General features: G+C 34.8%; 1 protein-coding gene across 4 annotated transcripts in view; it reads right to left on the bottom strand.

The window, feature by feature from the left end:
- The window catches only part of LOC150106809 (transmembrane and coiled-coil domains protein 2-like), a 316,563-nt gene that overhangs the window by 190,479 nt on the left and 111,657 nt on the right, over positions 1–14,427 (bottom strand). For all 4 annotated transcript variants that reach the window (XM_090392723.1, XM_090392721.1, XM_090392720.1 and 1 more), the window contains one exon: positions 4,194–4,238. In XM_090392723.1, the coding sequence (XP_090248849.1) occupies positions 4,194–4,238 (45 nt within the window). The remainder of the gene's footprint in view (positions 1–4,193; positions 4,239–14,427) is intronic.

The following is a 14,427-nucleotide window of genomic DNA, read 5'->3' on the forward strand; positions in this document are numbered from 1 at the left end:
CAGACTAACTGGGAAGACAATTATTGATGGGAAGTTAGTAGTAATGTATTCCTATAATGTAGTACTATCATTGTATCCTATACATCCCTTGAAGTTTGATAATGATGACATAAGGCTTTGATATGGCAGAGTGAGGACTAATATGCAAATATCTAGTCAGCTGGGTTTCTAAGAGATGAGGAAATAGTGGAGATTCAGAGGCAAGTGAAAGATGGTGGTATGGAATACTTCTTATGAGGGTAGGTTCGAAGATTTGTGGGCTACAGAAATTGCTGATATGCAGAAAAGATGGAGATATGACAGTGACAGACTAACTTAAAGAATAAATTATATATTTAGTTTAATCCTTTATCTAAGTGTAAGCAAACAAAGTTTGAGCCTGAAGTATCTTCAGGACTGGAGCAACTTGTGGCAAAGGTGGACTGACTTCACATCACTTGCTTTAGTATCCCATAATTCAAAGCACATCTTTCAGATATGTATAATGCTATGCATTATGGGAAGGGTCACTACCCGGACCAGTTTTGAACTTTATTGAGGTCTCTTCAGTGAAAGCCAGACCCAGAGGTGGTACCAAGGTTGAAGTAAGTCATATTTCCATGTACGAGTTTCCAAAAGGTTCATGCCTTATTATTAAATTACTCTGGATTAGTGAAAGACTTTGGAAGTTTTTTCACTTGGTTAGACTATAAATTATATATTTAGTTTAATCCTTTATCCAAGTGGCATTATACATGTCTGCAAGGAGATGTGCTTTGCATTATGAGATACTAAGGCAAGTGATGTGAAGTCAATCCACCTTTGCTACGAGTTGCTCCAGTCCTGAAGATACTTCAGACACAAACTTTGTTTGCTTGCACTTTGATAAAGGATTAAACTAAATATATAATTTATAATCTAACCAAGTGAAAAAACTTCCAATACCTTTCTCTAATCCACGGTTAATTTAATAATAAGGTGTGACACCTTTTGGCAACTCGTACATGGAAATATGACTTCTGCATTACTTCAACCTTGGTATCACCTCTGGGTCTGGCTCCCACTGAAGAGACCTCCATAAAGGGCAAAACTGGTCTGGGTAGTGACCCTTCCCATAATGCATAGCATTATACATGTCTGCAAGGAGATGTGCTTTGCATTATGGGATACTAAGGCAAGTGATGTGAAGTTAGTCCACCTTTGCCATGAGTTGCCCCAGTCCTGAATGAGGTCTGGGGCAACTCTTCAGGCACAAACTTTGTTTGCTTACACTTTGATAAAGGATTAAACTAAATATATAATTTATAGTATAACCAAGTGAAAAAAAAACTTCAAATAACTTAAAGAATTTTATAGGATTGATACAGAGAAAATTTTTCAGTATATGAGTAGTGTGTACATGCACATGCAGGGAATGAGGGAGAAGAACTAGGGTTCATCCCTGGAAATTAAGAAAAGCAGTATGATTATAGTGAGTAAGTCAAAAGCAAAGTATTATAGTTACTATGAGGATAATGACTTGAGCTTGATGAAATGGCCTTCTTCAATGAGTCTACAGGCTCTATAGAGATGCCTGTGCAACAATAAATATTAATAAAACATTGCTGTTTTTCTGATGATCAAAATCATGATCAATATGCCTGATCACAAAATTTAAAAGACTAAATATCTGAAGTTTTCCCTTTAAAATTTCTTTTTAAATTCTAAAAGAATGTTTCAACTTCATGATGTGACTTCATTTTAAATAAATTTCCCTGCCTTAGATCCTTTCCTAAACTTTTTCCTTCTTTAAGAGTGCAGCATTTTATTTTTTTTTAATCCCTTATGCACATTTGAATATCTTCAGCTCAAAAACTTTGGGTGTATCTATATAATGCAGAATCATGATACTTAATAATAGTTTTTTTTTTTTTTTTCCCTGCTGATCAATTATCTTGTATAATAGTATATGGACTCTAACCATTTTTTAGGAAGGTATTGCTGATAACTTTTAATTCATCTTTAAGTGCTTGTTCATTGAAGCAAATCATCAAAGCCCTGTTTTTAAGCATAATTAATGAGAGGGCTTTGAAGATTTGCTTCAATGAACAAGCACAGCACCTTAAAGATGAATTAAAAGTTATCAGCAATACCTTCCTAAAAAATGGTTACAGCCAAAATACTATCGACAAAATTCTTTACAAGACCTCGCATAAAAACAAAAACCTTAAAGCCACCTTTAAACCTCCTGTAAAATTAAAGAACTTACTCAACACATCCTAGGATCCACTCCCTCCACTGGCCCATCCTGGGGTATATCATATTCATTGCACCTGTAATTTGCCCTATATAAGGCAAATCATGCCCTGAACACTTTACACAGAATTGACTGGAAAAGCACCTGTTGTTTATATCACACCAAAACATGGTATGAACGTAAATTTAAGGAGGCCTGTGAGATTCTTAGCAATCACCATAATCTTAACAATAATGATGGTCTAAAAATCTCAAACATATGGAAGGCACATATTCTACCCACTTAACCTTTCTCCCTAAGAGTTAATTGTAAATAGAAACATAGGTAATCCAGGATCCTAAATTTAATATAACAATTGTCATGTTAAATTAGGACATTATTTTCACTGTAACAAAACTATCTATATGAAAGTATGTTTCTCTCTGTTGTCTTAAATAGAATATAGCTTTGATGTAGTTAATTTATTTTATTTCATTTATTTATTGTAATTTTATTTTAATTTCATTAGAGATCAGGCCAGTAGAATAACCGTTGATCAAATCATTGTCTCTTCAGCATGCTATGTGAAATGTAATTTAGCTTGTCTCCTATATTTATTGTTAATTACTAATTTAATAAGCCGAAAGGCTATTTTACAGGCGAATATGTTAATAGAAAGGGGGATAGTAAACCCCTTTATGTTTTTGTAGCCGGGTACGAAAGTTTTTTCGGCATGAAACTCTATGGATTTCGATCCGAGTTTCGTACCCGGCTACAAAAACATATAGGAATTTACTATCCCCCTTTCTATTAGCTTGTCTCTGTATATATATATATATATGTGTGTGTGTGTGTGTGTGTGTGTGTGTGTGTGTGTGTATACTCCAGATGATGACCTTCATATGAAGGTCGAAACATCGGGAAAATCTTATAAATAATTATAATTATTTATAAGATGGTTGTTCAGTCCATAATTTGTGTAAAATAGAGGGATGTGATCCTAGCTGCAATAAACAAAAAACATTTAAGCTACCATATTTTTCCTGATAAGGTGAGCTATAACCTATTTCTCTGCTATTAAAGGCATTATTTCTATGAAGAAATTATCACAGTATTTCCATTTTGTATTAAGATTAATGATATTCTGAAATCAAAATATTTAAATAGTACTAGGGGTGTGATATAGAAATATGAATTTTAATTAACAAGGTTCACATAATTCCATGGCTTACTGAAAATCCTCAGATTACATGACTATTAAATTATTTCAAGAATTTATAATGTATACTGAAATATTAATTAAAAGAAACTTTAATAAATACTGCCTATATTTCGGCAATGTCACATCATCATCTTCATGGGAACATAAAACTATGACACGTGCACGCAGACACTACAAAGAGCAAATGAGGCAGAAGAGAGAAAACTAGTGTTGTTCCTAGTCCTAAAAGGTGCCCCCTAGCAGGCTATATTGGATTGTTTTGGCTGTTGGGCTGAAGTTTTCAAGATGCAAACTTCCCAAATTTGGGGCAGCCTCATGCACCCAAATTTACTGAGGTTTGGAAATTTTTTTTTTTAGGGATGAGGCTGATTCCATAAACAATCTTTTGTATTTAAATTGGCATATTTAAGATGCCGATGTGACATTGCCAAAATATAGGAAGTATTTATTAAAGTTTCTTTTAATTAATATTTCAGTATATGTTGTAAATTCCTGAAATAATTTAATAGTGGTGTGTTACCAACGTATAAGCCTATCTACAAGAATTACCTCAGATTATATGTGACATGAATAACCATCAAAACATTTATTTTAAGGTTAAATTAATCTGAAATACAATATTTCAGTTAAATAATTTTATTAAAATAATGCTTATTAAATATGATTAAACTTACCAGCTTATTAGCAAATACAATTTAAAAAATTCTGTCTTTTTTTTTTTTTCTAATGATTAGATTTATAAATACAGCAAATATGAAATAAGTAAATCATATTTACCCTGAGAAACCTGTAATACCTTCTTTGATGTTAGTTCCCACATCTCTAAGATGGAAAAGTTTATTTTAAATAAATATGTTCAAAAATTACATTTTTAATGAAAAACTTTTAATTTTGAAATAGAGTAACTCAAAAAACAAGGAAATCCAGAAATTCATTCTGCATTACTGGCTTTTGATTGGATCTAATAAAATTTGAGATTTAGGATGTAAGGACTCAAGATGTTGTCCAGATGGTTCAATTTTGGTTTCAATCAAATTAATTTTATTGATCATATGTCTTAAAACATTTTGAAATAATTATGCACCAGGTGGACAGAATTTAACAAAATTCATTATTTTAAATTTCTGTTCAAATTTTCTAGTTGTTTTTTCAAATGTCATCTGTAGAGACAAAATTAGACAAAACAAAACTATATATGATAAAAGTGGGTTGAAGTTTCATAAATGCTCTGCAGCATTCTGATAGACACTTTACAAAATTACACCCTTTAGCAGAGCTCTTTAAATAATGTAAATACGTCATGGCCATCCTGATGAAGCAAAAACAATTATGGAAATATTGACAATCTACAAAATCTAATTAGTCGTATTGGAGGTCTGAAGTGGCTAGAAAAAGTTCCATATTTTGTCTCTGGATCACTGAGTATCTAATCCTTAGCAAAACTACTCCTAATGTACAGTAAGCATACAACAATACATAGGTTTCCCATTAAAAAAAAAAGTTGTTGTAACACACACACTGTTGTGCAGTAATTTTATTCTTTAACTGGCCTTAGGTTCAAGGCTGGCTGATGAAAGTTTTAATGTTATAATTCTATTTTTATTAGTAAAAAGATTGGGTGATCTTTACAATCATGGCTTACATAAGGATAGGCATTTAGAGGTAACTGCAAACTAGAAAATGTAAATTAGTTTTGTTGCAAGGGAATGCAAGTAAGAACACAGAGATAATATGCAATTAGAAAACATGCATTTACCTCTAAATACCTATATCTATCCCTTGTAAAAAAAAAAAAATACAGAACTAAATGCATGATTTCCATCTAGAAATACATAGTTATCTTTAGTTTTGATGTTAACCATGATTGTAAACATATGCCAAAATATTTGAGTAGTGGTAGTAGTAATAATACTACTATATATATATATATACACACACACACACACACACACACACACACACACACACACACAGATAGATAGAGTTTTTTTCAGTATAACTGGACCATTTTTATTGGCAAAATAATATGAAATGTTATATTGAGAGCCTATGTAGCTCAGTAGAAGTGGCGTTTGCACTCTACAGTGCTTGACCGCACGAAGAAAGGATTTGGTGATTCAAATCTAGTTGCCAACTAGAGGAACTTTTTCTAAGCCTTTTTTCTAGCCTGTGCCAGAGATCGACTAACCCGGTTCCTGAGTTAGTTGATCTCTGGCAAGGGCTAGCGGGTTTTTTCTCCCGGAGACTTGGGTTTTTCGTCCCGTAAACTGAAGAAAATCGACCATAGAACCCACACTATTTTCAGACATTAAAAATATTGTGTTAGGGTTAGAGACCACGAGATGGCGGCACTAGCTTGCCACCTTCTTCACTGCGTACCGATGAATCAGTGATAGCCTTGGGCCAGCTATCTCTCTGATTGGCTACCAGTGGAGATTGAACTGCCCACTCAGTCTCCAAAAGTTAGATAGGGTAAACGGCCCCGCCTACTTCCTATACGGGAACAACATAGGCGTTAGCTGATTTTTTTTTTTTATGAAATGTTAATTCCCATGGTAAGATGGAATTTAATGAAATTTGGTATTTAGAACATAATCAAGTGTGCATCCTAACTCTGTTTAATTTGTTTAGTGTGTGTGTGTAATTAAAATTTGATTTCAACCAGATCATTTTTAATGGCAAAAGGTTAAAATTATACAATAATGCCATATCAGCTGGGTGTAATTTTATGAAACTGGTATTAGAATCACTATTAAAACTTGTTATATCTTTTCAACATTTCAATAGCAACATCAGTAAAACTCATTTATGTCTACCATTACCAATATTAAAAAAAAAAAACAGTAAGAGCTGAGCCAGTACTCTATTTGTGTGTGGGGGGGGGGATAGGAATTTTTGTGGAAAAAGAGTAGGAAAACTAAGAAATTGATCATCTCAAAGAAAAAAAAGTTTCATTCAAATTTCATTATTACTAATGAAACCTATTTTGTACACCTGCTATGGTATTTTAAAGAGAATGAACTCTAGAAAACAAATTGAAAATGTACATTATTTTAAAAATTTTGAACAAAGTTTTAGTTATAATACTTGGAATGTACAAAGGTTAAATCATAATGTAAAATGATGGTACAACATGACAAAACATGGCATCAGGAGCCTAGAAAGATTACTTATTGGGATAAGACCTAATGGGGATGCTATTTTTAGGAATGGCAGAAGAGACAGGAGAAGAGGGAGAGTACTACTAATGATATCAGACGACTTAAGTCCAGTCAGGGTAGAAACGAAAAAAAAAAATCTACCACTATATGAGCAATGATGTAACATTGCCCATATAGTGGTAAATTTGAAGCTATCTTGTGTGAGGTGGTGGCTAACAGAATGAAATATATGGTGGGGTGTTGCTACAGACCTGGTGACTCAGTTGCAGGGGTTGAAGAACAGCATCGCAGTTTAGCCTTATGGGTATTAAATGAGGGATCACTACGGGTGACTTTAATTATCCAAACAGTCATAGAATGTTTGGATAATTTGGGTAGAAGAGAAATCTCATGATAAGAATAAATACGAATTTTTTTGAATTGTTGTGAGACAACTTTTTCAAATAGCATGTCAAAAAAGGAAGTCAAAGTCAAAGAGTGTTAGATTGCAGGCCTTAGAGTGCCAGCCAGGTTGGCCGAGTGGTTAGCGTATTCGCTCTCAGCCAAAAGGCTGCAAGTTCGAATCCTGCTGTGGGCAGAGATGATTGTGATTGTCTGTGAAAATACTAGTGGTAGTGGTGATCGGCGGTAAATGTCGTTGGTGTAGATGATGAAGGTATTTGCGGTTGGTGGAGATGGAGAGTTGCAGAGTAGATACTCTCCCTTGATGAGTCTTTGGACTCCCTGGAGGTGTTATGTAATAATAATAATAATAATAATTTGTTCATTGCATCAGAAGGGGTTTCTGTTAAGAATATAACTATTTTACCACTAGTCGGTGACAGTGATCATGCTGTGCTTTCTTTGGAAGTATCTAATTATAGTGATGTTCTCACTAGAACAGGTAGCATGCTGAAAAACTGGAAATTATAATCACTTTAGGAAAACGCTATCTTTTGGTCCCATGGTATCAGTTATTAAATGGGGAAAATGTCAGCAACATATAGGATTTTCTGAAAAAGTGCAGTATCTAAATGTATCCCTAGTGTTCGAAGAATCAATAGGTTGGGAGTGAAATGGATGTGCGATTTTATTAAGCAAGAGATACACAAGAAGAACATGACGTAGAAAGAATATAGTTAGAATAAGAATGAGAGTAATTATGATATAAATAAAGTGCAGGCCAGAAAAGTAATGAGTATTGTGACAAAAGTTAAATCCGAGTATAAAAAGAAACTGGCTATGGAAGCTAAATGTAATCCAAAAGGATTTTATCATTATGCCTAAAGCAAAAGAAAGAATAAATCTTGAAGCATAACTTTAACTGAATGCAGATGGTATTCTAGTGTTCAAAGCTAATGTGATTGTTCAGTTAATGAGTGCTCACTTTGCTAAGATATATCAACCAGGTGTATGTAACATGCTGCACACTGATACTACTACATTGGATGAAGAGTTAGAGGTGCATGAGAATGAGGTTAAAAAGCTGTTGCATAACCTGGATCAGAATTTGGCAATAGGGACAGATGGAATATCAGCCAATATGCAATAAGAATGTTCTGCTGAATTGGCTGGGCCTTTCACATGTTTGAATAACTTGAGTTTCAGTTCAGGAATGATACCACAGAAATGGAAGGAATATACGATAGTTCTATTGTACAAGGGTGGTGTGAAAAACTAATGTGTCTAACTATTGACCCATCAGCATCTCTGATGTGGTATGATTATGTGGTGAAGATTTTAGAGAAGTTGGTAAAAACTCACAGAAATGAGTAGGTCAACAAGTTATACTCTGCAAGGAGCAGCATGGGGTTAGTAGAGGAAGGTCATATTTTAGCAATTTGGTCATATTTTATGACAATGTTATGGCCAAGTTGGATAAAGGGAATGGATAAACTATGATAATGTTGGATTTTGCTAAGGCATTTGATAGGATACCACATGAAAAGCTGTTGCATAAACTGGAGAATATGGGATTGGAATATACACTCTTGACTTGGATCAGTGGATGGTTCACAGACAGATATCAAACACTGGTATCCAGTGGGTGTGAATCTGCCAGATTTACGGTGTCCAGTGGTATACCTCAGGGTTCAGTCCTTGGGTTGTTCAATATATACTCTAATGACATTAGGAAGGATCTAACAGGAAATGTGCAATTGTTTGCCAATGACGTGAAGATAGGCAGAGCAATCAGGGATGCTACTGATATCTAGCACTTACAAAATTGATTTGAATAGGCTGAAAATTTGAACAATCAAAAATGGCTATCAGTTTAATGTTAATAAGTGTAAAGTTATGCACTTTGGTATAATGAGATTTCCAGTGGCATATTATATTAGTGGGGGTTTATGCTGCAAGAAATTAATGAGGCTAGGGATCATCTTGTCATAATGGTGGATAGGAACTTGAAGTTCAAAAGGTCACATAGCAAAAGTTGCAAATACAACTCAGAAGATAACTGTGATGTTGAAGCAAACTTTGGTATGTAAGGATAAGGAAGTTATTTTGTCTCTTTATAAGGCTTGGATTAGACCACATCTGGAATACTGTGTGCTGATTTGGTCTTCGGGGTTCAAAGACGTTGTGGAAAGAGTGCAAAGAAGAGTTACAAATACTATATCTGGATTATGAGGACAGTTTGCGACTATGTGGATTACAGACTCTGGTTAACAGGATTAAGAGGGGTGATAAGATAGAGGTCTATAAACTTTTTTTCTATGAGCTATGTTTTTCTCTCATAGAAAAGTGAGTGAGTGGAATTGTTTGCTTTTAGGATTAGTGAGTGCATCTAGTGTGAATGAATTTAAGGGAAATTATGACAGCTGGTTTGGGTGATTTATATCCTCTCTTGAGTGCTTGACTCCCTGGAGGTCTCAGATAATAATAATAAAAATTTCATGCCAGCTGGGGCATCACTTGTTTTAACAATGCTTTCATTGTTTTCATCAGGGAACCAAGGCAAACAGTGCAAAGTCAGCTACTGGAACAAATCCCAGAACAAGTCCCATCTCAACATCAGCAGAGTTCAAGATTGGTACTAACAATGTAAGAAGCATCAGTAGGAAAAGGGATGACACTAACAGAAGAATTGGATAAGTACCAGATTGACACAATAGGCCTGACTGAAACAAAGAAGACAGAAATAGGTGATTTCCTAAGCAACAAATACAAAATTTTATTCAGTCAATAATAATCATGGAAAAGAAGGAGTAGATATAGTATTCAATACTAAATATGAAGATAATCTTCTTGAATGGAGGCAGTATTAAGTAGAGGGATGTGGGCAAATAAAACTGAATTTCATATTGAAAAGCAGAGTGTGTAAGAGTGTTTTAAAATGAATCAAAGTTAAGCAACCTTAGAGGTGAACTGTACACTCAGATACACAAACATCATTGAAGAAAAAAAAAATAAATGTTTGAAATCTTTTTCAGTGGCAAACCCTGAAGAAAACATTGATTGATTCAGCCAGGGAAGCATGTGGTGAGGTTGTCTGTAAGGACAGAAAAATTAGAACCCCATGGTGGACTAAGGAGTTTAAAGAGGAAAAGAAGAAAGCATATCAAAGGTTCCTGGAAGTAGGTCAGCTTCTGATCTTAGAGGACAGACAGAAAAACGTAAGAAAGCTAAGCAATAAGTAAAACTAGCTAAACAAAAATCATGGGATGAATTCGGTAAGAACATAGGAAAAAAAAAAAGCTTAGAAATGGAGGAAAAGGTACTGTCAAAGGAATCAAAGATGATAAAGATATTCCAGATGTCTAGAGTAATTACTTTGAAAACTCTTTGTCAGCAGAGTGGTAGAAAACTCTCAACAGGAATGCAGTCAGGAATACATATCCATACCTTAAGAAAAAAAGTAATCTAAAACTTGAAATGTGGAAAGATAGCTGGAGTAGATGATATTCGACCAGAATTGTTCAAATATGGAGGCATAAAAGTTTTATGGTGAATTACATAATTCAGAAGGCCTGGTCAGAGGGTGGAATTCCAGATGATCGAAGCAGAGTTCTCATAGTACCCATCTATAAAAGAGAAATAAAACTGAATCTGAGAATTACAGAGGTATTTCTCTACTGAGTGTTCCTGGTAAGATTTATGCAAGTATATTTGAGACACAACTAAGAAGAATTGTGAAAGGGAAGCTTGGTGAAAAATAAGCTGGATTCAGGCCAAAGAGAGATTGTCAGGATCAGATTTTCACTTTAAGACAAATAGTTAAGAAATCTTGGAAATAAAACAAGAATTTGTATTTAAGTGTTGTTGTTCTGGAAAGGCATATGACAAGGTACCATGGGGAAAGCTCTTCAAAACAGTACAGGTATATGGTGTAAATGGGATATTATATTGAGCAATACAGAGTCTTTATTTGAGTTGTAAGTCAGCAGTTAGAATTGAAGGAAGTACAGGAAGATGGTTTAATGTTAAATCTGGTGTCAGACAAGGATGTACATTATTCCCTCTCTTATTCATTATCTATATGGATCACATTATGAAGGAAAGTGGTATGAAACCCGATATCAAAATTGGAGATGTTAATCTTAGCTCTTTGCTTTATGTGGATGATGTTATACTTCTAAATAAATCCAGAATAAATCGAAGACTACAAGATTCCCTGACTAAACTGAATAACTGTTGTAATAAATTTGGTATGAAAATCAGCCATAAAAAGAACAAAGACAATGAAAATAGGCAGAAACACTGAAAACATGAACCGTATCCTGAATGATGAACCTATAGAACAAGTTAATTATTTTAGCTATTTAGGCACAATTTTTAGTGAGATGGTAAATTAAATAAGGAAATAGACAACAGAATTAGTAAAGCTGGTATGGTAGGAAGGCAGCTGAATAAATTCATATTGAATAAGAAAGAAATTAGTCAAAACACTAAATTAGCAGTACAAGACAGTGTTCAAACCTTGTGCAGGCTTCTGTTGAGAAAGGACATATTAGAATCACTATTTTCCAGTATTAAAAACTCACAAAGAAGTCAAAAAAGAAATTATGTTTTAATTCGACTAGTTTCATGAAAAAAACATTGTTTTACTTCATCAGGAAATAGTACGAATAAATATAAAAAATACAGCAAAGTAATAACAGTTAACATTTCTAGTGAAGAATATTTGAAAACATTTAAGGGAAAGTAGAAAGCGTATCCAAAGTTCCTGGCAAGCAAGTCAGCTTGTGCTCTTAGAGAATAGAGCACACAATGCTTTCCACTTTTTAAACATTTTCAAATGAAGAAAGCACTGAGAACTATGAAGGGCTTATTATCCAATATCCAAACCATCACTTCTAACAAATATCCATTTGAATGCATTAGGATAAGTTTGCACTTTGATTTAGATGGTGAAACTTCTATTCTGTATTAGGTTCAACTACTAACTGTAGTATATAGTTAATATAATGTAATGTGAGACAGACCATCAGTTTGTATTCGCAACCTTTCACTCTTGAAGATATTAACACTGTTCTAATGGATATGAATCCAGGCAAGGCACCAGGTTTCGATGGAATTTACCCTGATTTCCTGTTGAAGACAGGCCAAAACGCTCGACAATGGTTGGCATGCTTTTTCTCTGACATCCTCCAGACTGGTAAACTTCCGAAAGAGTTTAAGAGGACAAAAATTATCCCCATCTTAAAACCAGGAAAAACCAACAACAAACCAGAAAATGTCTGACCAATCACCCTGCTTAGTGCCTGTTATAAGGTCCTAGAAAGGCTCATCCTCAATAGAATTGCCCCTAAGATAATAGAACAAGTTCTAGTAGAACAGGCTGAATTCAGACATAAATGAAGGTGCTGTGATCAGGTTCTGTCGCTCACCACACACACAGAGGCAAGCTACAATAATGCCTGAAAAGAACTGTAGCTTTTGTAGATCTTACTGCAGCTTATGATACAGTCTGGAGGCATGGCACAATCTGCTAGGTGCTCCGTGCAGTCCCATGCAGAACGAAAGCAAAACTAATTGGTAACATGCTAAGCAATCGCCTGTTCCAAGTGTGTATGGACGAGAACAAAAGTAAACAAAGAACATTGAATAATGGATTACCACAAAAGTCAGTTCTGGCTCCCCTCCTTCTTAACTTATACATCGCAGATTTGCCTAATACAGCCTCCAAGAAGTTTTGCTATGCTGATGACACTGCTCTAGCCACTAGACCTCGATACAATGGATACACAAACAAATGACCTTGCAGTCCTAGATGAATACTTCAGCAAATGGAAATTGTGCCCAAGTCCTAGCAAAACAGAAGTTTTATGCTTCCACCTGAACAATAACGAGGCTAACAAAGAACTCAAGGTCTACTTCAACCACAAACTGCTAAGCTACAACAGATTCCCGAAATATTGGGGTGTCACTTTGGATAGAATTCTATCTTTTAAACCACATCTCATTAACACAGCATCCAAGCTAAAAATACAAAACAATATACCGCAAAAACTATGCAGAACAACTTGGGGTGCCTCAGCAACAACACTTCGCTGCACTGCTCTTGGTCTCGTTTACTCTGCAGCTGAATACTGCTAACCTGTATGGCTGAACAGCACCCATGTGTATTTGGTTGATGCTCAGCTTTACACTATTATGTGCCTTATTTCTGGAACAGTGAAATCAACTCCAACCTACTGGCTCCCAGTGGTAAGTAACATCCCACCTCCACACATCTGCAGATCCAACTTTTTTCTACATGAATACAGCAAAATCATGGAAATCCAAAATCTTCCAATCCACAAAGACATCTCACCCCTAGAAATAAACATGCTAAAGTCAGGGCACCCTCCAATCTTAACAGCGAAAAATTTTGCAGAGACAAGTTTCAACATGAAAGAGAAGTGGAAAGAGTTCCTGGTGTAACACTTCAACAGGGAACTTCCATGAATTAGTGGACCCAACACAGATGCCTTCCAGTTTTGACCTACCTCGAAAAACTTGGTCTACCCTTAACCAAATCTGCACCAATCATAGCAGATGTGCAGACCACCTTTACAAATGGGGCATGATTGCCTCACCCAAGTGCGACTGGATCACCCTGCTAGACAATTAATTATATTACAGCAGAATGTGCCCAATGTGCATACAATAGAAACCTGTCCGACTTCATCCATGCTACACCAAGTGCAGTTAACTGGATAATCAACCTAGAGAGTAGGTTGATTATCCAGTTAACTGCACTTATCCTCAAGTGCAGATTATCCTCAAGAATAGGCTACAACATAGAGTTGTAGCCTATTCTTGAGTGTCTCTTTTTTGACTGTATTATGTCTTATTATTGTACATATGTCTATTATTCTGTTCATATACATTAAGGATTAATGTGATGTAACTTTTCATGTGTGAGCCATATGCTAAATAAATAAATAATGCGAACCTCCATAGCTCAGTCAGTATAGACCATAGGTTCCCAAAGTGGGCGGTACGGCCCCCCAGTGGGTGCTGAAGCCTTCTAGAGGGGCTATAGTGGGATCAAGAGCATTTGGGGCGTTCAGGCAGTCGGTGGCTCTTTATAGAAGAAATTAATAATATATATTTAAAAATTAATTATTTTCATGAATTAGCGATTAGATAATCATTTAAAATTTAAATATTGCATTTTAATTCATCTTATGCCTGTCTTACATGATTAACTTTTTTATCAATTTTCTATTTCAATTATTTAATCATTTGAAAATTTACCATGTCAGATAGAAATAGATGTCAATTTTCTATGTCAATGAGAAAATAGAGCATGTATATGTGTGTGTATAATAGGTTATGTTTACAGTAGCAAATATATTCATTATATTTCATTTCAAAATATAGAAAACCACTTTTCTAATTGATTTGTACAAAAATAAACCCAATTTTATATAATTTAT

This window comes from Typopeltis vanoorti, chromosome 5, assembly GCF_054136105.1.
Source record: "Typopeltis vanoorti isolate ZY-2024b chromosome 5, IOZ_Tvanoo_1.0, whole genome shotgun sequence".
In the NCBI taxonomy this organism is placed as follows: Eukaryota; Metazoa; Arthropoda; class Arachnida; order Uropygi; family Thelyphonidae; genus Typopeltis; species Typopeltis vanoorti.